The sequence below is a fragment of the Pararge aegeria genome, chromosome Z, assembly GCF_905163445.1.
Source record: "Pararge aegeria chromosome Z, ilParAegt1.1, whole genome shotgun sequence".
Lineage (NCBI taxonomy): Eukaryota > Metazoa > Arthropoda > Insecta > Lepidoptera > Nymphalidae > Pararge > Pararge aegeria.
Window position 1 is genome coordinate 5634204 of NC_053208.1, and position 24246 is coordinate 5658449.

At 35.6% G+C, this 24246-nt stretch overlaps 1 protein-coding gene across 1 annotated transcript in view; it reads left to right on the top strand.

Moving 5' to 3' along the window:
* LOC120636661 (dystrophin-like protein 1) overlaps nt 1-24246 on the top strand; it is a 274699-nt gene that overhangs the window by 142958 nt on the left and 107495 nt on the right. The window contains exons 3-4 of the mRNA XM_039908223.1: nt 4528-4599; nt 18784-18870. Of these exons, the coding sequence (XP_039764157.1) occupies nt 4528-4599; nt 18784-18870 (159 nt within the window). The remainder of the gene's footprint in view (nt 1-4527; nt 4600-18783; nt 18871-24246) is intronic.

Genomic DNA, 24246 nt, shown 5'->3' on the forward strand with positions numbered 1-24246 from the left:
AAGTATTTTTGTATTATATTCATAAAAATATTCAAAGCTATCTTAGTACCCATGACACAAGCTACGCTTACTTTGGGGCTAGGTGGCGATATGTGTATTGTAGTAGTATATTTATTTTTATTTATTTCATATTAAAGTTACTATTATAACAGTTAGGGAATACCTTAGTGTTATAGTATTGCCTTTCATGAACATTTGGCCTTATTATTGCCACATGTCTCCCATCTATGTATTGTAACAATAAGATGTTCTCAGATTTATTCATAATTGTTATAAGTAGAGACTAGCGACCCGCTCCTGCTTTTCACGGGTATGTAAGTTTTTATCTTTCTATTTGAATTTATTACAATGTAGTACATTATTTGGATCTTTCTCGTAGTCGTAGGGTTCAGCCAGCGTTAGCAATATAAGCGCAAAAAAATGTGTTTATTTACGTCATCACATTAGAAACCTCTGAAATTGTGTTTCTATACTATATTATGCATTTAATGATGAACCTGCATCAACATCCGATGCGTAGTTTTGAAGATCTAAGCACTTATTAAAGGGACTGAAAGACAGCAGGAAGTGGCTTTATTTTATACAATACTAGCTGTTGCCCGCGACTTCGGCTGCGTTTGATTTTGTTTTTATGTAGCATTAAATATAATTGTAGATCTAAAAATTTTAAAGTATTCAGTATCGCTAAGCCTTAAATGAGGGGATTGCTGCTGTCCGCTGAGGAGTTCTGTTCTCTATCTTGAACCGCAGTTTGGGCAATATTAAACACATATTATAACCTCTATAGTACAAAAATATTTATTTAAATCGGTTATAATTTGTCGGAGTTGTGGTGTACAATCGTTAAACACTCATCCTCTCTCCCAAAGGAACCGAGCTTAATGTCGGGATAAAAAGAATCCTATATTACTTCTAATACTTCCAAGAATATGTGTACAAAGTTTCATGAGGATCGGTTAAATAGTTTTTGCGTGAAAGCGTAACAAACAAACTTACATTTACATTTATAATATTAGTAGGGATAGGGATAGGAATACTTTATGTAGCGAAGCGTGCACGAACTTCGTTCTGTTCACCGTGTTTTATCACACCCGCGGAATAATTCGCTTAGAATTCTTAACGTATGTGTCAGACATTAGTGATTCAGATCCAACGTTAGTCAAAGCTTCACACTAATGCGTTTTTAATGCAATATTCCGCCTTTGTCCAGGCGGTAGACGGTGGGAAATGGTGCGCATGTTTCCAGCATGACAGTTCTCATAAATCTTTCCTTGTCACCAATTCACCACGTAGTACCTATTAGTTAGTAGGCTTGTAACATCTTAACGGTGGGGACACTCATGTCCCGTGTCATTGTGATCGTTTTTACGCTTAATATAGGAGACCTCACAGTCTCAGCGGTGAGAACTGTGGTCTTATGAGAAGGATGTCCCAGATTCGATCTCCGATACGATTTGGGAATTTAGACCTTCTGATTCTCCTTCGTTTAGTCCCCAAATTCATATATCCTAATAATCATGAACAAATTCATATAAAAATAAAAATTCATATAACATAAACATCCATACAGATACACACATTATTTTGCACACCCAAAAACACACATACACAGACCACACACACTCGCACGCTATTCTCTCACCATTGTAGAGAAATCAACACACCATAGTAAGTTTTCTTTTTTGAAGTGCACTAGAAATTATTCAATGATTTAGTCAATGTTTGGGAAGGTTGGGCTATTTCCTCGTTCAGGATTCGATCAGTATAGTTATTTTACAGAGTTTTACTACTTAAGATTTTCTATTTCTATGTGGTCTAGTTACCATTCTTTTACGATGCCGCGATGACACGGGTTATAACAACATGTTCTTAGTTTTGTGCTTTCTTAGCAATTAAAATATCACTTGCTTTAACGGTGAAGGAAAACATCGTGTGGAAACCTGCATGCCTGAGAGTTCTCCATTACGTTCTCAATGGTGTGTGGAGTCCACTACTTCGCACTGGGCTGGCGTGGATGACTGCGACCTTAACCCGTTCGAATTGTGGGAGGGAAACCCGTGCCTTGTAGTGGAACGAAACGGGTTGATATGATGATGTGCAGAACTTTCACTTTAATAAGTAATGTCGTGGACTGGGTTACCAAAATACTTTTGTAATGTATATATTTATATATATATATATATATATTTATACTAGCCGTTTCCAGCCCGCTTCGCTGGGCGAATTGAAAAAGGAAATAAATTACATTTTATGTTTCATTTTTATTTATTTTTTTCATATTTTTATTATTCTCCTTTATTTTTATTTTTGTATGAACATAAATAGGCCCCGCGGATAGAACTGTAAGCATCGATATTGTTTAGACTTACCCAAATTCCAAATTCCATCGATTTAGCCTGTATCTTTCATCCAGGTGATTTTTCTCACTAATATTCATTGTAACTTTCAATGTGCAATCATTATAACATTTCCGTGCCTTTCTTCCAAAAATTAATAATAATTGACATGAAGAAAAAAACTTGAAATGAGCATTGAAAGTTTATGTTAAAGTCATTGCAAGTCTCATATGTGAAGTTCAAATCTGTCTAGGTTCAAGTGCGACGAATTTTCTGTTAACTAAAATTTTCTCCGTGACATCAATTTTTTATAGAAAATTAATTGTGCATGTTTTTTATGAATTCTATTGTAATAAGTAACTAAATTTCTTTTCCACATCTCATGTGCTTGGAAAATGCATTCATTTTAATCTGTTACATTTCCGCGATCCCGCAATAAAAGAATTCGTCGGTTATGTAGTCTGCAAAAATTTCAAATTCAAATTCATTTATTTCAAGTAGGCCTACTTTATAAGCACTTTTGAAACGTCAAGTATGCATGTTTGTGTGACTCTACCACCGGTTCGGAAAGCAGATTCTACCGAGAAGAGCCGGCAAGAAACTCAGTAGTTGCTCTTTTCCAACATCAACATTTACAATCATTTTGCTATCTTGCGGGAGATGAGAGCGAGGCTGGCTGCTTCCATTCTACCTTGTCATTGAGGAATTCATGAAATGTATAGTAACCTCGCTGTACTAGATGCGTTTTTACACATTTTTTAAATGTATGCATTGGTAGGTCAAGAATTTCCTTAGGAATCATGTTGTAAAAGCGTATACTCAACCCCACAAAAAGTAAAATGAATGTAAAATTCTTAGTCCGTTGATTGGATAGCTACATGTAAAGTTAAGTTTTTGAAACCTCTCAATGACTTTTTCTCCGCTGCCAAAAGACGATTGTTGTAAGGAAATACACGAATATCCCTACATACACGAAGATCCCCACCAAATTTGGAGTCTGTAGAAGTTACAGCTTAGAAATAAAAATTTTAGATTTTAACACCCACCCCCGCAATTCCTGTCGGAAGTAGACTTTATTGAAATCCATTTAGAGATGTTCTTTATGTGAATAATAAAAGATTCCTACCATATTTAGAATTTTTAGAAGCTATATTTCGAAATTGAAATTTTTTATTGTTAACACCCACCCCCGCGAACCTTATTGGAGGTGATTCATTGTAAAATCCGCTCGAAGATCATTTTTATATTACATATAGAACACTCTCACTAAATTTGGAGTCTATAGGAGCTATCGCTTGGAAATTGAAAATTTTCATTGTTAACGCCCCCGCAATCTTCTTTGGGGTGGGATATCGTAAAATTTGTTCATAAATCATTTTTACATCACTTATAGAAAATTCCTACAAAATTTGGAGCTTGTAGGAGCTTTAGCTGGAAAATTAAAAATATTAATTGTTAATACCCACCCCCGCAACCCCCTGTGGGGTGAGCTATCGTAAAATTCGTTCATAGCCTATTTCTACACCTCTTACAGAAGATTCCTACCAAATTTGAAGTCTATAGGAGCTATAGTTTAAAAACGGGAATTATTCATTGTTAACGCCCCCGCAATCCCCTTTGGGGAATGAATTTCTTAAAATCTATTCATAGCTGACCTCTACATAGCAAAAGTAATATTCCTACCAAGTTTCACGTTTCTAAGTCTTATGGTTCCCGAGATTTCGTGGTGAGTGACTATATAGATGGGAATTCTTCGATTATCATCGAAATTTTTAACTTTTTATCGGGCTTTTTTAAAATTTTCTTACATACAAAACTTTCTCCTGACAACTCTGAAGATAAAAAAAAGCCCAATTGGTTCAGCCGTTCTCCACTACCGTGAGTAGATTCTTAGCTGAATGTAAAAAACCATAATCCGTTTAATACACTCTGTTGAAATCCATGAAAACAAAAGAATCAAGAGAAAATGCTTATCTTTTGTTTTTATTAGCGGGATAAATGTTCATAAAAGTAAAACAGCAATAAAAAAATGAAGGAATGTTGGAATTCAAAAAATAGATAGCCATAAACCATCTAGGAAAAATTTCGCATCGAATGGTGGTAGTTTCATGTCGATACGATCAGTGGTTTAGGCGTGATTGAGCCTCAAACGAAGACCATTTTCATTATATATATGTATATTCTTTCGCAGTATATCGGAACGATGGACGTGCCGCGTCCTACGAGCCGGGTCGAGATCGTGGCGGCGATGCGTCGAGTCCGTGTGAGTATGCTTAAATAGTATAGAAAAAAAGAGAGAAAAATGATTTAGACACGATAAGCAGTTTCAAATTACTCGTATATTCAAAGGGGCGTTTGGGCTTCATCATCATCGTCATATCAACCGATAGACATCCACTGCTGGACATAGGTATTTTGTAGGGAGTACCCAATTCCACGGTTCTGTGCCGTTTGAATCCAGCGGCTACCTGCGACGCGCTCAATGTCGTCTGTCCACCTCGTTGGGGGTCGACGAACGCTGCCTTACCAGTTCGGGGCTGCCTTTCCAGCACCTTGGAACCCCAACGTCCATCCTTTCTCCGAACAATGTGCCCGGCCGATTGCCACTTCAGCTTCGCGATTCGTTGAGCTATGTCGGGAAATCTGGTTCTTCTACGAATCTCCACGTTTCTGATTTAATCGCGTAGAGATACTCCGAGCATAGCTCTCTCCATTGCCCCCTGATTAACATGTTCGTTAACTATGGCCCATGGTAGTTAACGACCATGTTTCTGGACCATAGGTCATCGTTGGATGGATGGATACTTTAGTTATTTCTTTGTTGTGAAAAAACCAGACAAGGCATTTTAAGGGACGCAAAAAAAAAATACTGTGTAGCCCACAACACTGGGTGTTTGTTAGGAATCTAATTTCAATGAACATTTGAAGGCATTTCTAAAGATTCAGTTAAATAACAAACTACTGCCTCATGGTGCTATACACAATGTTCGGAATGAAATCATTACGTACCTTGACTTTACCTATGAATCTTGAATAATCAATTTTGCAAATGAATATTGAATGAGTTTAGGACCTATTAAATATATAAATGTGTAAAATGAGCTTAAATATATTTATATGGTAAAATTTACTATGCACTCCACAGTTTACTACCTAATAATTGAACGAAATACAAGAAACCTAACGCAAAGTGTGGCTGGCCGGGTGATTACTATCTCGCGATCATTGCTGTCAACCGTCACTACTCTATGTATGGAAAAGTGCAATTTTTCATCGTCCCGGATCGAACCTGCAACCTCCAATTTATAAGACCGCAGCACATACCACAAAGAACGAAGTCGCGACCTCGACCGGAACGTTTAAACTAAGTTCATCCATGCTTTTACGTTAGTTACATATTTAAATTAATTTATGTAAGAGCTCTTGAACGGGAACCGATAATATTGCACAGAGAAACGACCTAAATTTCATTTTGAGTGTGTTCATTATATTAAGCTTATTAGCGACGCGAAACAATGAATAGCTTCAGGAGGTGAAGGAAACGGTATTTTAAATGCCTTTTCAAACGAGATAATACTTCAACGTTACTCTGTAGAGGCAATTAGAAAAGTGGGTTATAGAACATCAATATAACTTAGATATTGCTTCATACTTGATTTAGAGGCATGATTTAAAGTGACTCACATTTTATATATTGTATATTAGTATAATAATATAAAATGTGACACTAGTCAAGCTATTTGATTTGACACCCATATTGAAATAAAATCCATAATTTTGTACCGGTGGTCATCTTGCCTAAACTTTCATCCATAGCAGACTTTTAATCAAAAAAATCTAAATTCATCCATTTGAGAGTTACGATGCCACTAACACACTAGACATGTTACACTTATAACACACCGTAATTTTTGCGTCGGGGTTCAAAATAAACATTTTCGATGACGCCACTAGCACTGATATGAGCGCTTTGTTTTTATGTGACAGGTCCCGGTACGAACCCGGCAGAGGAAATTTGGAATTTGGGTTTATATGTAATTAGGAGGCTTCAATTGTGATGTCGTAAATAATAATATTATTTTGCGGTTACATTGCAAACGCTGGCTGAACCCTACGAGACAGATCTAGATAATGTACAAATACTAAAACTTGTAAAACCTTAAAAACGTCTACAATGATCGTAGGTTCGCGATGGTATATATTCATCTCCAAAGATAGCTCACAGAAACTATTTTTATCATTTACATTTTACAAAAAAAGTTTTGAAAAATTCGAGTTCTGAATTTAAAATTTTAACGGCATAGCAATTAAGGGCCTCGTCCTAGAAAGTAGTTTCAGAGACAACGTAAAGTATTATTATGTAAACTACACGATTTGTCTGAACTCTGAAAACCGAGACACGTTCCCTCCGTTGTGATGTTTGCTCAAAGGACTCAAGCCAATTATTGTTTGTGATTTCAAGCGCTTCTCAAGATAGGAGATTGTAACAAAGGAAGATTTATACGGAAGTAAAATGATATGTCGAAGGACTGTCAAGGCTACAGGGCACGTTCTCATAGGTCGTTGATACAGTGATGCAGGGAAATCTCTCAAACTAGATAATGTCTAGTGAAATTTCAAGTTGATGGCTTAGGCATGATCATCATCTTTATCATTCTAAACGAAGCACTTCCACTGCTTGACACAACTTTAAATTTGAATTTAGATCCTTTGTAAAGATTTTCATAATTTCGTGGCTTGTAGGTTACATTTGCTTTCTTAATTCAAAATTCAAATTTATTTATTTCAAGTAGGCCAAGTTAATAAGCACTTTTGAAACGTCAAGTCTGTCTATTTCTAGTGACACCGGTTCGGAAGGCAGATTTCACCGAGAAGAGCCGGCAAGAAACTCAGCAGATTGCTCTTTTGCAACATAATTTTACAGTTTACAACGAAAAATTTTTTATTGTTACATAAGTTTATTTCTTGTGAGAGAAGAGAGCCTGCATCCAAGCATTGTCGTTAAGAAGTTCATCAATCGTATAGTAACCACGATACAATAAAACTTAACGACCAATGACAATAGTGAAGGGGTATTGTTTAAATATTAAGAACAGCTTCGATTTGCTTGCAATCACACGATTTTGAGTATGGTGCATTTTTGATTTACTAGAACTCGTGTAGGTACAATATTTTTTTATTTCATCGTATTTGAACTTTATTTAATAGTAATTAGAGTGCATTGCCATAGTCGTAGTTTAAGTCATCGCTAAGATATAACAAACGAAAACCATAACATAAGTACATCAATATCAATAAACAACAATGCCAAATATTCTTGAGTATTTGAAGGAAATTATAAAATCACTTAGGTTAATTCTTTACTAAAAACTTCTTTTCTATTAAAAACTAAATTACTTTTTGTCATTGTTCAATAAACCTTCCTTAAAGTATATTGGAATCATTTGTAACTGGCACAAAATAGTAACATGCTGAAATTCGAATTGGTTACTTACTAGAATTTTTTTCTTTTGTAAAACACTAGTTTTTGCACGTGACTTCTGTTTACCCTCTTGACTAAAATATGCCGCTATGAAAATTAGCTTGTTGCCTCTCAACTGAGGAAAGTTTGTCAGCATATAAAAACATCCCTATCCATACTTGACTACACACTACACTACACTAATATTATAAATGTGAATGTAAGTTTGTTTGTTACGATTTCACGCGAAAACTACTGCACCGATCTTCATAAAACTTTTTATACATATTCTTGGAGGTATTAGAAATAATTCTTTTCATTGAAAAAAAAATTACGTAAGATAAAAAAAAATTTGTGATAATAACTAAAAATCTTGTATATGACTACAGGTGTACACTATGTAGTATGTAGCAGTACGCTGCCTCCCAAAATTACGCGAGCGAAGCCGCAGGGCACCTCTAGTATTCTATAAAAAGTAAATATTTAAATGTAAGCAAATATATGCTGCATTTTCTCTTAATTTATACTTGTTTAAAAATTTTGAATGTTTATATAACGTCTGTTCTTCGTCTGTTACTTTTTCATAAAATATTTTTGCGTGTCCAATCCTTAGTTTTCTATCTCAGTTTTTCATTTTCATAAGTGCCACAAATATATCCGCTGCATATATAATATAAGTCTAACAGGCTAACATAACACCAATAAAGATTGAACGTTAAAATAAAAACAGAAACATTAGATACCAACACTCATACAAAATAAAAAATACCGAACAATATTTTTAGAATTCTGCACTAAAATAGCACAATATACAATAAATAATAATAAGACAGAAAATACGTTATTTTTAGAATATTGTGGATCAATAATATAGATCTGGAGTATTATTTATTATAAGAATAGTTAGATGTAGAAGAATATTTACTTAGATAACATTAATTGATGTATAGAATGATAACAGTGATGATATTTTAATTATTAAAGCACATTAATTAAAATTTATAATTATTTATTTCAAATAAAAATTAATAAATAGAAAACTGCACTCCTAAACAAGGTCTCTGACTCGTGTTAGAGGACACTGGTTTCTCCAAAGAGGGAGAATTAAAAAAAAAAAAAACAAAACACCAATATAACGACACAGACATACCGCAATTTAGCAATTTACCGTCCCGGTATGGTGTCGCGTAGAAAACGATTAGGGGTAAGGGTTTTATATAACTGCCATACCCCTTACAGGCTATCCCGTTACCATCTTAGACTGCATAATCACTAACAGCAGATGAGATTGCAGTCAAGGGCTAACTTGTAATGTAATAAAAAAGTATACATAAATACAATACAGTTTGTGTTTTTCTTCAAACGAAGTATTAAAATATATTTTCATCCACATCCATTATTGCGTTTCGACTTGTAATGTAAATAGTGAAACTCTTAGTTGGCTACTAAGTATCATCATCATGGTCGTCATATCAGCCCATTACCGGCTCACTACAGGGCATGGGTCTTCCCACAATGAGAGAAGGGCTTGGGCCGCAGTCCACCACGCTGGCCCAGTGCGGATTGGTGGACTCCACAAGCCTTTCAGAACATTATGGAGAACTCTCAGTCATGCTGGTCTCCTCACGATGTTTTCCTCCACCGTTGTTGCTAGTGATATTTTAATTGCTTAAAAGAACGAGGTGCGTGTGAAGTCCTAACCACTGAGCTATCACCGCTTGGCTATTATAGGTACCATCAAAACCCTAAAATCAGTCTTCACACACTAAATAAAAGGTTTAAGAGTATGGCAGCTTTATTAGTTATGGAGTTTTTTTTTAAATAACAGTTTAGAACGATCCAGAAGGCGGTAGAATATTTTTTTTGTTTTTATATATCGCCTGAAGAGAAACCTAGACATATTTGCACTTAAAAGTTAGCCACCCATATTAAAGGAAACTACTTAACAAATGAAACCTCTATAAATATAAATTCTGTATTTAACTCTTGTGAAACCGCCGGATAAAACTCGCCTAAAATAAGTGAATTATTTTAGGCCAGCGGGGCTAGCATGGGCAGGAGACAAAAGTTAACAAGTTATGTAGAATAATGAATGTGTCCACCTGCACGGGAACCTGGAATAGGAGTTAGCCCCCGTTTATTATTACACATATATTATTTGCCCATGCTAGCCGTGCAGGACACAATTATATCCCCGGGGAAAGGATAAAAATGTATCTTCTCCCACAGCTCTATCAACTCTCAGAGCACTGGTGCACAAGTGGAAATAATATCCAAATAATATATGTGTATTGATAAACTTCTCCTATTCCTTGTTCCAGTGATTTAGCAGGTGGGCACGTTAATTATATGCCTTGTGAGGGGATATAATCGGGATATAATTTTTATCAGCCGTGCTGTACGCCATGCACTATCTGAAATAAAAGAGGGTAGGTATATATTCTATGCCTAAAACTATACTATGAATAATAACTAGTCATATGAGACTCCTGTCTCTCTGTGATATTGACACTGTTATGACCGTACATAGACCTATAATAGCCCTATGTGCCTTGTGACGTAACAAAATACGCCTCCACAGTCGCCCGGCGAAAATTGCATTGTTTTGTTTACGAACGACTTATGTTTGAGTTTGACTTATGTTACAGTTAAAATATAAAGTGGGTAAATAATTAAACTTTTGATAGCTATAAATTCACATTTGTCAAATAATTGTTATTTAGTTCGTAAATAGTTTTCAAGAAACAATTTAAATTATATTTAATTAACAATTAATGTTCATTACATAGAGTTGATGGGTATTTTGATATGAATACGACTGCATTATCTATACACTTCAGTCTCACATGGACTCGAACGTTGTAAAGATACCTCCCGGTGTCTTAGTCGTTTATCGCTTTAAATGAAAATAGGTTAACACTGAAACAACGTGTAAATGATAACCGAAATTCTTTCTTTCTTCTTCAGAGGCTTTAGAGTTACATTATTAACTGTCTGTGACAGTAAATATACTTATCTGTGAAACCGAAACGCTAATAGATTTTGAGTATTTCGTTGCCATAGTTATTACTGAAAGAAATCTGGTGCAGCCCTAACATCACATTGAACACAACATTTTGACGGCCGATTGGCGCAGTGGGCGGCGACCCTGCTTTCTGAGTCCAAGGCCGTGGGTTCGATTCCCACAACTGGAAAATGTTTGTGTGATGAACATGAATGTTTTTCAGTGTCTGGGTGTTTATATGTATATTATAAGTATTTATGTATATTATTCATAAAAATATTTATCAGTTATCTTGGTACCCATAACACAAGCTACGCTTACTTTGGGACTAGATGGCGGTGTGTGTATTGTGGTAGTGTATTTATTTATTGTAATTATCACATGGAAAAGTAAAACCAAGTCACTCCAATTACTTTATTAGGTACGCATCACGTAGCGTAGGTATTATGCATTTTATCTTCAATAGGGCTGGCATAAGTAAACATTTCGAGTGTTTTGATTAGTTTGTTGAAGAATATGCATGCGTATGAAATATGCTTCCTTTGATTTAATATTTATACAGGGTGTTTCCTTATTTAAATATACTTATGCACCATTCAACAGTATTTCGTAATTCCGTTACACGTTGTGCCTATGAATTAAATTGCTTAATATCACTAGCTAAAACGATAAATGAAAACATCATGAGAAAACCTGCACGCCTGAGAGTTCTCCATAATATTCTCAAAGGCGAGCGGAGTCCATCATTCCGCACTGGGCCAGCGTGGTGGAATACGGCCTAAACCCTTCTCATTGTAGTAGAAGACCTGGAATGAGTTGATATGATGGTATAAATTTATTAGACTAAAAGTTACTTATTACACAAGCTCCTCCCGTCCCTACCTACCAGTGGCGTGCACAGGGTTTTTTTCCAGGGTAAATAAAGAAGGAAGATGCCATAAAATGGAAAAAATCCCTCGCATTTAAGAGCTATGCAAAAATTTTAGGGTAGGCAGTGATTTTGTGCATGTATGAAGCGCACGCCACTGCTACCTACCTTACCTAGGTCTTATAATAAATTCCAAGGGTTTTCAAAAAGGTATGCATCATGGTTCTAAGTTAGCCATCGGAATCCGCTGCGCCGCCATAAGTTGAACATGATACGATACCGCCGCTATTGGTTAGCCGGCATACAGTTGCTATCCCGCAGTTATGCCTACGTAACAAACGAGTTTTTTTTTTATTTAACATCTATCACTTAACCTAGGAAACGCTCAAATAGGGTGCCTATTTATGTAAAGTCTTCATAATAATATTAAACAGTCTTATCTTAGTAATCATTCCATGAGCTCTGCTACTATGGAACTAGATTGCGTTTTGTGTATGGCCGATATGTATTATCTGTGCCAATGTTTTATATCCAATCAAACATACATATTACGGTTGCTTTTTGTGCATAAAAATAATTCTCTATAGGATACTAGATATCGCTGTGTCAAAATGCTTTGGGATCGGTGCAATTCTTGAAAAGAACATAGGTCTTATAAATAAACAAACAAACATAACAACTCGCATTTATAATGTTAGTATGGATAACTTTTTAAATATATAACATAAAAGCGAAACACTACTCGCTCATGGAATCTGATTAACAAGTAAGCTTTAGTAACTAGGAGTTCATAAGCTAGGTTTGTTTCATCGAGAGTACAGAAATAACCTAAGGCACACCGCACACGCGCAATATTATTGGCAATAATCTAACGAAGAATATACAAACAAACAACATGGTTAGCCGCGGTACACGATCAAATAAAATTATTACGACAAACATCAAAGTTATCTCTAACTTGAATTAGAAGTAAGGTTTCCTAAATTGTTTTTTAAAATTGTGGAATAAAATAAAAAACGCTTTAAATCATTGAAAGTAGGTATTTTGGTTTTTTTTTAATTTTATTTAGGCAGTTAAAACTGCACGTTCGCGTTCGCGTTATAATATGAAAATTTCTGAAATCGAATCAGCTCATGAAGCTATAAAAGTGGTAATAGATTTCCAAAATTTAAAAAAATCATTAATTTAGTCATTTAAATCGCTACAATATTTCACCAAGCAAAAATAGAATTAATATGTTCTCGATTTATTGCACCGACCAAAAATCGAACTGAAACGGAAAGCTGGAATTTTTCATTTGAAAGAAAACTTAATATTTCCCCTTCAAAGCGCACTGGGAAATTAATACTCGCCGTTCGGCGTTTTACGTTTTTCAATGGATTGAAAACCGCTAAAAAGCACTAACTTTGTCGTTAGTTGTCCCCGACTCTTGCAAGGACCGCAAGATTATTTAGTAATAAGTATTTTTTTTGTGACAGAGCTTGTCCGGAGAAGTACCTACCTACCTAGTCCTACATGTACCTTCTAGCATTGGTGCAATAGTGTGTTCCGTCTGACGGGCGTGGATGCCGGTCTAATTATTCACAAATGAGACTTAACACGTGTACGCCTCAGGTTGACCATATAATTTATCATTTTCCATCCAAAAATTGGACACCTGGGTAAGCTTTTAAGCTAACTGCTTTTCTACTTTTAGGTGAGGAACCTTAAAACTGACCCATTTTCACAGAAAGCCTCTCCCGAGTATTCACAGTTATGAAACAGATTTCCTAATTTCTGTATTTTATTTATTACTTACTTCGAAGTCGTACTATTTTTGTTTTGTTAAGCATAATTTCCTTTTATACTTTTTATTACTACTATTGAAAAAGAAAAGCTAATTAATTAACCTTTAAAAAATGTCGTAATTCATGTAATATTAACATCAGTGGCGTGCACTACATACAAGCACAAAGGCACTGCTTACCCTATATTTTTTTGCATCGCTCGTATAGGGCCTTCCCCTTTTACAATCATATGTTATCTTTCTTCTTTATGCATACCCAGGTCCAAAATCCTGTGCACGCCACTGATTGACATCTGCTCGATACTCTTAACAAACAACCCGTGAAATTGTCTTCTAAATCGGTTCAGTTGTTCCAAAAATAAGCCCATGACAGACAGATAGACAAATATTATTCTAAAGTGTCGTTCCTTTCACTCTAACAATCATAAATAATAGGCAGTGATTTCGTCACAGACATACAGTTAAATAGTGTTTATATGTACCTGCAGATCCCAAGCGTATTCGCTGTTCTAAAAATAGGTCCTTATTTCTGTTGTTTTAACGGAGCGGAATTTTTAATGAAACTGCTCTGTGCTTTTCAGCAATGAAGTTGAAGATAGGGCTTTACAGTGCATATACAATGCATTTCATGAAGTTAAATTTGACAAGCCTACAGTAACTTCAACTGTCAAAATTAACATTCATTATGCAGTTAGCTACGAGTTTATATGGTTTAAATGCATCAGAGAATCAAGCCCCAATTCCGTCACTTTATATATTGTACTGAGAAGCTCTCGGTGTTGTATCTTATTTGCAATTCTGTTTGTTTTGTTTTGATGTGTTTCTACAATTCATATTCATTTCTCAGACCTCGTGGATGTAAATTCTGCGAACTTAATGTTTATTTTTTATGGAATACGGAAATAGTTACTAATGTATTCGAATAGTTCCCAGTCACCAGTCAATTAAAAATATCGAGTGGCATCATTTTGGAAAGTTTTTTAGACGTTTTATAGGAATAAGTGCGTTTTTTAGAATATTTAAAAACTTCCCATGATTAACAAACTACGCGACAATCCCGCGTCCGTAATAAGATTATGGATAATTTGATCAAGACGAAAGTTAGGTACTGAACAATTATGCAGCGCAGCTACTGAGGGAAGTAAATTACTGAGGATAATTGTGTAACAATTTCTGAGAGATGACATTTTTAAGTGAAAGATAAAACCAGTACGTAGGTAATTATGCCTGCACCAAGGGTTCAGTACCTCCTCCAAAAGAAACAGCATTAAAGTAAAAGCAAGTATAAAGTTTGATGTGGCCATATTCATCAACATCATCATGTCAAATCAATGGACGTCCGACGACGTTAAAGTTATGCCTAGAACTGAATGATAAAAAGTACAGAAAGTGAGTCTGTGCCATTATTTTCTTCAGTGTAGCCAATTCCGATGTATTACATACATATATCAACGGTCGCTAGAGCCTCGTCAGTTAGACGTGAAGGAGCACTGGGGCAGTTGAAATTGGCAATTCGGGAGGTAGACTGGCACTAGCCTGCCTCTTACAAACCATACGTTGTCATATTCATCATCATCATATAAATCCATCACCGGGCACGGGCCCTCACGGCCGTAGTCATAGTCCACCACGCTGACATAGTGCGGATTGGTGGACTCCACACACCGTTGAGAATATTATGTAGAACTCTCAGTTTCCTCACGACGTTTTCCTTCACCGCGGTCGACCTCCAATGAGGTGGACAAACGACATTAAGCGCGTCGCAGGTAGCCGCTGAATCCAAGCGGCACAAATCGTGGAATTGGGAACTCCATACAAAATTTGTTCAACTGGTTCATACCACGATAATATTTTGGGATTTGTCAATTTGTGTTCCCGCCGTGACCACTATCCCAAAATATTTTCATGGTATGTACCCGTTGATTGATCAACATATTTTGTTAAATATAGTTTTAGCTTTTGATCTTAGTTTAAAATCCCTACAAAAACCTATTTATTTATTTATTTAGCAAAAACGCAACCCGCGAAGACATTACAGTTGCCAATTCGTCTCCCCGGGGCTTTAAAAGGAATTCATCAAGTACCAATAATTACAAAAGAAAATAAAATATAAATAGTAATATAAAATTAGGAATTAAAAAAAAACAACATGAAATAATAAACAACATGAACAGAAAAGTGAATAAAGCGTTGATAGCCCACTGGTTAGGACTTCAGCTTCACTTTTGGGGGGACGAGTTCGAATCTCAGCACGTACCTCTAACTTTTTTTAGTTATGTCTGTTTTAAGTAATTAAAATATCACTTGCTTGAACGGTGCGGAAAGACAACGTGAGGAAATCTCCTTGCTTGCGAGTTCTCCATAATGCTCTCAAAGACATGTGAAATCCATCAATTCGCACTGGTGGAAATCCAGCGTGGTGCACTACGGCCTGTACCCTTTTCATTGTGGGAGAAGACCCGGTTAATATAGTGGGCTGGCCTACTTTATAAAAATAATATTATGCAGTTCTTCAACCGATATCCTTATTTCTGATTTTACACGTCACTTTTCTTTGTATCTACTCTGAGCTATAATTGGAACGTGAACAGAAGGTTTTTTTACATTTCACTGTGTTGTCCTACCCTCATACTAATGTACGTTACAAGAAACAGTTTTGTAGTAATAAGCTGAATGTTAATATTTGTAAAAGCGTGTAAGTACATATTGTACAATCAGATAATGAAGTACCATTTCAAAACTTTGTCCAACGGCAGCGACTAAAATGATTTTGATTTTATACTTAAGCCCTGCGCTTACGCCTCTAATTTCCGTTCTATTTTTTATTTTTTTTGATGAGCTAATAATTAACATAAATGAATAATGAACTGTTATATCAAATAAATCTAAAATTCACGTATCATTAAAATAACTATGATATTGCTTTTAGTGATTGCGATGCGGTTTGACTACGATGTTCACCACTCTCAATAGATGGCGTTATCAGGTTATAAAAATACTGTTAGCTAAAATAAAGTTATTTTAAAAACTTATTAGTAATGTTTTGCGGTTAAAAAATATAATATTTTGAAATTGATAATATCCCAGACTCAAAATAAGGATATTCAAGGGAACTCCACATTAAATAACAGTTTTCCGAAGCAATCCTGAGTCGCGCTATCGAAGTTTTTTAAAGATTTGGGTATATATAGATTGGAGTTGTACTACTCTGCGGGGAGTCCGTTACCACACGGTGTCACTATGATGACATGACCGGGCTCGTTGCGGTACGCAATTAACCCATGAACTTTAATATACGTTACTAGGAAGTATGTATTAAGGTTATGGTTTAAATTGCACCTTGTGTGCCAAGACGAACCACGGTTGAGCCTAACACCTGAAAGTGTTTCGCCATACCGATGTGGCCCTTTGACTTCCTTTTGCTGTCCATTATTTTTGAAGCTATACTTCTTTTGGCGCGTTAGGTGAAAATGATGAGAGTAAGTTTTTACGATGCGCACGCACACCGTTACAAAAAACTAACTGAAAGTTAGCTATAAGGTTTGACAGTGTTCTTTGAATTGTCAAAGTCTGCGGGCTCATTCCGGTGATTTTATTGATTCAATTGTACATAACTCTGAATTTTTGTTGTTGAATGAACCTTGGTTGTCCGATAATGAGTCTATTCGTATTCCAAATTTAATTTTGTTCATTGTTCCATTTCTTTAATTATGTATGAGAATTTTTTTTTTGTGATATTTAAAAAACTTTATTTAACTAGATATTGCGTTATAATAAACAAACGTAGAATAGGACAACATTTTTGAAAAGATTTTTAATCTTTTAACGCCAAAGAAGTATAACTTCTAACGCGTGTACATGAGTAGGTACACACACGTTTTTTTTCTAACTATTTCACTATAAACTAAAAATCCTTGAGTTCAATCTCACCATTGATGAATGATAGCCTAACATTGTAGAGACTTATTTGTTAGGGGTTCAGCATTAATGGTTATGGTTCACCATCAATATATTAAACCTATAAAGCACTTCGTACCGGAACGCTAAATCGCTAAGCGGCACGTCATTGTCGATAACTAACCACGGCCACCGAGTCTAGAGAAAGTTAAGAAATTATACATTGCCAAGTAGTACCTAGTATAAGAAGGTGATAAAACTGTTAACTGTTATTATTAATACATAAAAATATGCATTCTATACATAAAAGATATCTAGGCTTGACCACCATCGTAGCCGATGGAAAACAATGATGAGGTCCGGGTTGAGTGTCACGGACCTACAAGGCCTATGTATGTATGTAAATGCTTTTTGTACACCACAGAAAATCGTAAATAACAGATAACAAAAAATAAACTTGAATATGCGTAGTTACAAAGAGGCGGTCTTATCGCCAAAGAACGATCTCTTCCAGACAACCTTCGGGCTAGGGAGATTATATTTATGTTGTATAGTTTAGTTTTTTTTTTATTATCATAACGTACCTATTGGTTTAGTTTATTTACTTACTAGCTGTTGCCCGCGACTTCGTCTGCGGTTGATTTTGTTTTTTGATATGGCATTCAATTTAGATGTAGTTCTAAAAAAAATTAAAGTATTCAATGTCGCTGAGCCTTAAATGAGGGGTTTGCTGCTGTCCGCTAAGGAGCCGCTGTCCTCTATCTCCAACCACATTCATCAGATCTACACAAAGTTTGGGCAAAATTAAACACATATTATAACCTCTATAGTACAAAAATAATTATTAAAATCGTTTATAATTTGTCGGAGTTATGGTGTAAAGTCGTCAAAAACTTTCATCCCCCCTCCCAAAGGAACCGAGCTTAATGTCGGGATAAAAAGTATCCTATAATACTTCTAACACTTCCAGAAATATGTGTACAAAGTTTCATGAGGATCTGTTTCGTAGTTTTTCCGTGAAAGCGTAACAAACAAACTTACATTCACATTTATAATATTAGTAGGGATAGTGATAGGGATAGGGAATAGCATGCATGTATATATTAGGTATACACAACCAACCAATGTCGCCTTTTAAATATCTCCTTAGCCTGAAAGTTGTCCGGAAGAGATAATAAATATGCATACATACCTTTAAGGTCCGAGGTACTCAACACGGACCTCATTATTGCTTTGCATCGGCCGCGATGGTGGTGCGAAAGTTTAGCCTCTAAGGTTCGCAAATAGATGTAGGTTAAAAAAATGTCTGCGATGTGTCACATTCCAAATATGTCCTACATTTTGATATTGCTCTTACCAATGTACCTAATTAAGTGAAACGTTAAACATTGAATTAAACTCGGATTATAAATATGTTTATTTTGTTCACAGTATGAATTCAAAGCGAAAGGTGTTAAGAAGCGTCAAGTGACACTGGGAGTATCTGTCGATGGAGTACGCGTGACCACCCTTACTAACGTAAGCAACCAAGTAAGATTTTATCATTGTAGATACGCTCATTCACTGAATTAATTTACATTTTTTTTTGTGGCCGATGTGGGGCTGCGGCAATGCTTTCTGAGTCCAAGGCCGTGGACCCACAAATGGAAAATGTTAGTGTGATGACCATTAAGTTTTTTCACTGTCTGGCTGTTTATATGCATATTACAGTGGCGTGCATAGAGGGTATGCACAGGGTATGCAGGTGATATAAAATGAAGAAAACCTCTTTGCACGCCACTGGTATATTATAAGTATTTATGAAAATTAATCATTAAAATATTCATTAGTAATCTTAGTACCCATAACACAAGCTACGCTTACTTTGGGGCTAGATGGGGATCTATGTATTGTCTTAGTATATTTATTTATTTTTATGTATTTATTATTTTACCTAGCTGTTGTTCCACTTCAAGCACGTGTGTTTTCCTGGACTAAAAAGTATCATATGTCTGTGTGCGGGATGCAAACATCAGAGGCGTAACTAACGCCGTATCAGCCGTATCAATTATATTGGGCCCACGGGGTACAGAGGCCTTTAACGTGCGTAAGCTAAATTTTATTAATTTGTGAATAATCCCTATCCCTATCCCTATCCCTATCCTTATCCCTACTAATATTACAAATGTCAATGTAAGTTTGTTTGTTACGCTTTCACGCAAAAACTTAACCGATTTTCATGAAACTTTGTACACATATTCTTGGAAGTGTTAGAAGTAATATAGGATACTTTTTATCCCGACATTAAGCTCGGTTCCTTTGGGAGAGGGGATGAATGTTTTTGACGACTTTACACCATAACTCCGACAAATTATAACCGATTTAAATAATTATTTTTGTACTATAGAGGTTATATTATGTATTTATTTTTGCCCAAACTTTGTGTAGATCTGATGAATGTGGTTGGATATAGAGGACAGAACTCCTTAGCGGACAGCAGCAAACCCCTCATTTAAGGCTCAGCGATACTGAATACTTTAATTTTTTTTAGAATTACATCTAAATTGAATGCCACATCAAAAAACAAAATAAAACGCAGACGAAGTCGCGGGCAATAGCTAGACACTTCCTGGTATAAAAAACTGTAATACGTGCCTAATGCCTTTAGGTTTCACTTCTGTAATAACAAAAGTAAAAAAATACAATCTTTTTCTTCAACTCATACTTCGATGGGGACTTCTAAGGACTTCGATGGGGAAGTAACGGCTATCAGACTTATCAGTAGTGTCTATACTGGCAGAAAATTTAGAAAAAGTGAATTTCGTCTGCAGCTATATATGATTTAATAAATCACTTTGCCGAAAATAGGCAATTAAAGTGTAGATTTAATTGTCAAGATCAAGTTAGCTACTTAGCCGTGCATCAAGGCAATTAGCTTAGTATTCCTAAAGTATATAATATCGTTACTTCATGTAGTTACATATATCCACTACCCAACTAATGTCGTAAATGCGAGAATCTCTTTGTGAGAAGAGAGAATTGGGAATGTGTTTGGGACGCTTGCCTTGGTTAAGTTACCACACTACCGATTAAGATGGGCAGCCAAACGAATTGACGTTCCTGTACGATGCTGCAAAAAAACTTATATATTTGCTAGAAAATTTCTGAGACTGCATCACATCCTAGTGTCCGTCCAATAAAACTAAACATCAAACAACAACAATCCGATGCTCTGTAGCTGCTGCGCCGAATATATATGAATAAGGTCTATAGCGTAGACTTTGACGCTTTCAGCATAATTTTAAACATAGAACGTTCACTTCAGGACATAAGTCTTTTGTAGGGTGATTCTCTGCGACTCTTTTTTCCACCAAAAATGTGATTTTCAGTACAGACCCCACAGTCTATAAGTTCTCTTAGCTCGGTGCCTGCAATTTACGTTTCGCAACTTGCTGAGCTATATCGTAAATACTTTTCTACGGACCTTCTAATTTCTGAATTGAACACGTTTTTCAATTTCAGCTCTTTCCATCTCGTGCTGAATGCATCTTCACCTACTGATATGGCCCATAATTTATAAGTCCTTGGTCTATTGACACTTAGGAATGTCGGACGCGAATATGTGATACATTGCATTTTTATTAAACCAGGCGTTCATTCCTCTGGAGAAACCTAGGGTCAAACACTTACCATTTATTTATTAAACGAAGGCAATATTACCCACTGAAAGGAACACTAAAACTAAAGGTTGTTTTAGTTCAGAGAAACTCGTCATCACCGTCTGCATATAATACTCGACATCCCTCCTATTCCTTAAGAGTGAAGATTTCAGTACATCGTTTTAACGATTTCTATCACAAGTTCACGATAACAGAACAAAGAGACAGGTTAACGAGATATCTGAGGCACTGAAGTGGTCAACGGAAACTTTATATTTCATTGGCCAATAGTTAGCAAAGTCGACTATAGCGATCGTTGGTCCGAACCTCAGGTCAGGCCCAAATTGGTATACAAGGTTTTCAATCAACGAATCTCTTAGCTTGGAATAACGAAACCTATTGGTCTAGTTAAAATCGCTTACACACCATAATTTAGCTAATAAACCGAGCAAAGAATAAAAAGGTTGTTTTAATCCCGTGAAAACGGTCCCCGGTTGCTATTCCTGGATAAAAATGTACTTTATGCTTCTACAGAAAGCAAGCTATCTCTGAGGAACATATTTTCACCAAATTTTTTAAGCTAAGGGTCTCTTGGTATGTCTTCGGACCCTACGCTTCATGACCAATAGGCCAATATAACGAATTAAGAATCTTCTCGTTTTTTTTTTAAGACACGTCTATACAAAACCTCCACGTATAATATAATTTCATCATAATGTATATATTACGGGTAAGGTTGGAAGTTGGAATAAACTTAGGTTTACCCGGATTGACTTATAATTACCCAAGGTTTTTTGGGTCATGCCCGAATAATAACGAAATAACCTAACCTTACCTAACCAAACCCTGACCAAAAATCTTCTGGACCTTATAAACAATAGCTATAGGTAGTACAGATACTTTTAATTCATAATATCCACAGGAGTAGTTAAAGATTTCATGTTGACTTCATATTATACCAAAATTTAAGAACTAACGTAATGACAAAGCACACTCACCTAGTAAAAATAAGAAAATAAATGAATACAAATATATATTTTTTATAAAATGTAATAAAAATAGCCGCACCTACAAAATAGAAAAGGTGTCCGGTGTATCGGAGGGAATCTGTTTTTTACAAGATTAATATATTATTTAAAAAAAAAAACTTTACATAACCAGCCAGAGTTGGGTAGACCTACAAGTAGGTGAGTATGGGCTAATTCCGAATTCAATTTTATTTCCTTATTATCCAAATTTTCCCCCTTTTACGTTTTGGTAATACTAAGTAAACCCGTGTATACCTAGGTTTACTATATCTTTTAGCATTACCCGTAACATGTACAGCGCATTATAAATAGTTTGATACCGTTACATTCAAATAGTTCTACTTCACTGTGCGCTGCTTTGTAAAGCACCCACCACACAATCACGAAGTTTTCATAACTATGAACACGTAATAAAGTAGGGGTACGGATTCAATAAACGTGGGGTCACCTGAAATGGAACCAGAGTTGCGAAAACATTATATTGTTCCTAATTATTACTAGGGCACCATAATCACTCCACAGGGAATGTTCTACTCTAAATGGGTTTTGGCCGTAGATCACTGCGCTAGTCCACCGATACAGTCCAGTAGAATGCGAATTGGTGGACAATAAATATCCCCGGGGAAAGGGTAAAAAATGATCTTCGTCCAACGGCTTATTCAAATCTCAGAGCATTGGCGCACACGTGGAAATAATATCCAAATAATAAATGTGTAGTAATAAACGCGGGTGAACTTCTCCTATTCCATGTTCGCGTGCTTTAGCAGGTGGACACGTTAATTATATCTATATATAATCATTTTTGGGGATATCATTTTTGTCTCCTGAATGTGCTAGCCCTGCAGAACTGTATGGCGAACTCTGAGGCATGCTGATATTTTAGAGGTATTCACCTCGAATCGAATTTGGTACCTGCGTAAGGGACACTGCTCAGTTATACAAAGTTAGTGTGTTATATTTCTTAGTAGATTTATATAGTTATATGGTTATCGTGTTCGTTATTCTAATTTCACGTGAGTTCAGTAAAAATAAACTAGTAACAATTAAAAAGTAAAAATGTAATTCTTTTTACGAATTTACGTATCACGATGATTCAATTCCTGGCTCGAGCCCAAAAGGTTCAGAACCCTGAATGCAGTTTTTTAAATAGTTTATGAATATATGCCCCAGGTCTTATGTTTATGTGGCTCCATTCTCTTTTATTCCCTTATCATAAAATAAATATTTGGGTCAGCATATCCCACTTTTTTGTCGTCTTTCTTTACTCCTTCATTCTTCTTTCATAAACATACCTACATACATTAATATAAAGAAGTTTTCTTGTAAACTGATTTACTTTCTCCACATTATAAGACCGTAGAAATTTTTACATTATTAACATTTCTATGGATTATAACAAGCAATTCTAAGTATTAAGAACTCCTGGTCTTTTGAACCCACAATAATCGGTTTTTGTTCAAAACTATTAGATTATTCTGACTTAACTATAATTAAATATATTAGCCTCGCGAACTGTTTTCCCGGTAATCATAAATGACATTATTTTGTAAATCATAGATAATTTTCGAAGAAAGGAAGAAGTATGCGTTGAAACCTCTGCCCATTGGTGATAACTGTATGGAAATTCTTTCAATACTTTTCAGTTTATCGCGTTCAGACAGACAGACGGCGGTTACCTTATTTTATAGTAATAATAATAATGTCAATTATTTGCCAGGATTTTGGTATACTTTTGCATGACATTCAACTAAAATAATAACAAGTGTGTGCATAATATGTAGTGACAACGAGGAATATATTTGTATTATTTTTTAAATAAAGTTTTGCACTGTGTTTATAAATCGTCCGTATATGAATTTCAAAGGAATTGCAGCAATCGTTTCACACAAGATCCTCTGTGTATTGAAGCCACAAGAAAAATAAAGATATTCGAACGTGTTTTATTTTGAACTCTACGTTCCACTTGACAAGGTTAAAAATATAAACGGTTTGTAGGATATGTGCCTAATTTGAACCCTATAACACATGTAATAAGGATGAAAGGTTGGACTTTTTAAAATTCTGCATTGCTGCAAGACGATAGTCGGAGAGTTGGTGGTGCAAAATTGAATTGAATTAGAATATCCCGCCCGATGACCTTAATTATACAACGTAAAACAGAACCGTTCACGATGAGTTATGTGAAGGTACCGCACCAATCCGCATCAAAGTTGATTTGTGGGTCCAAG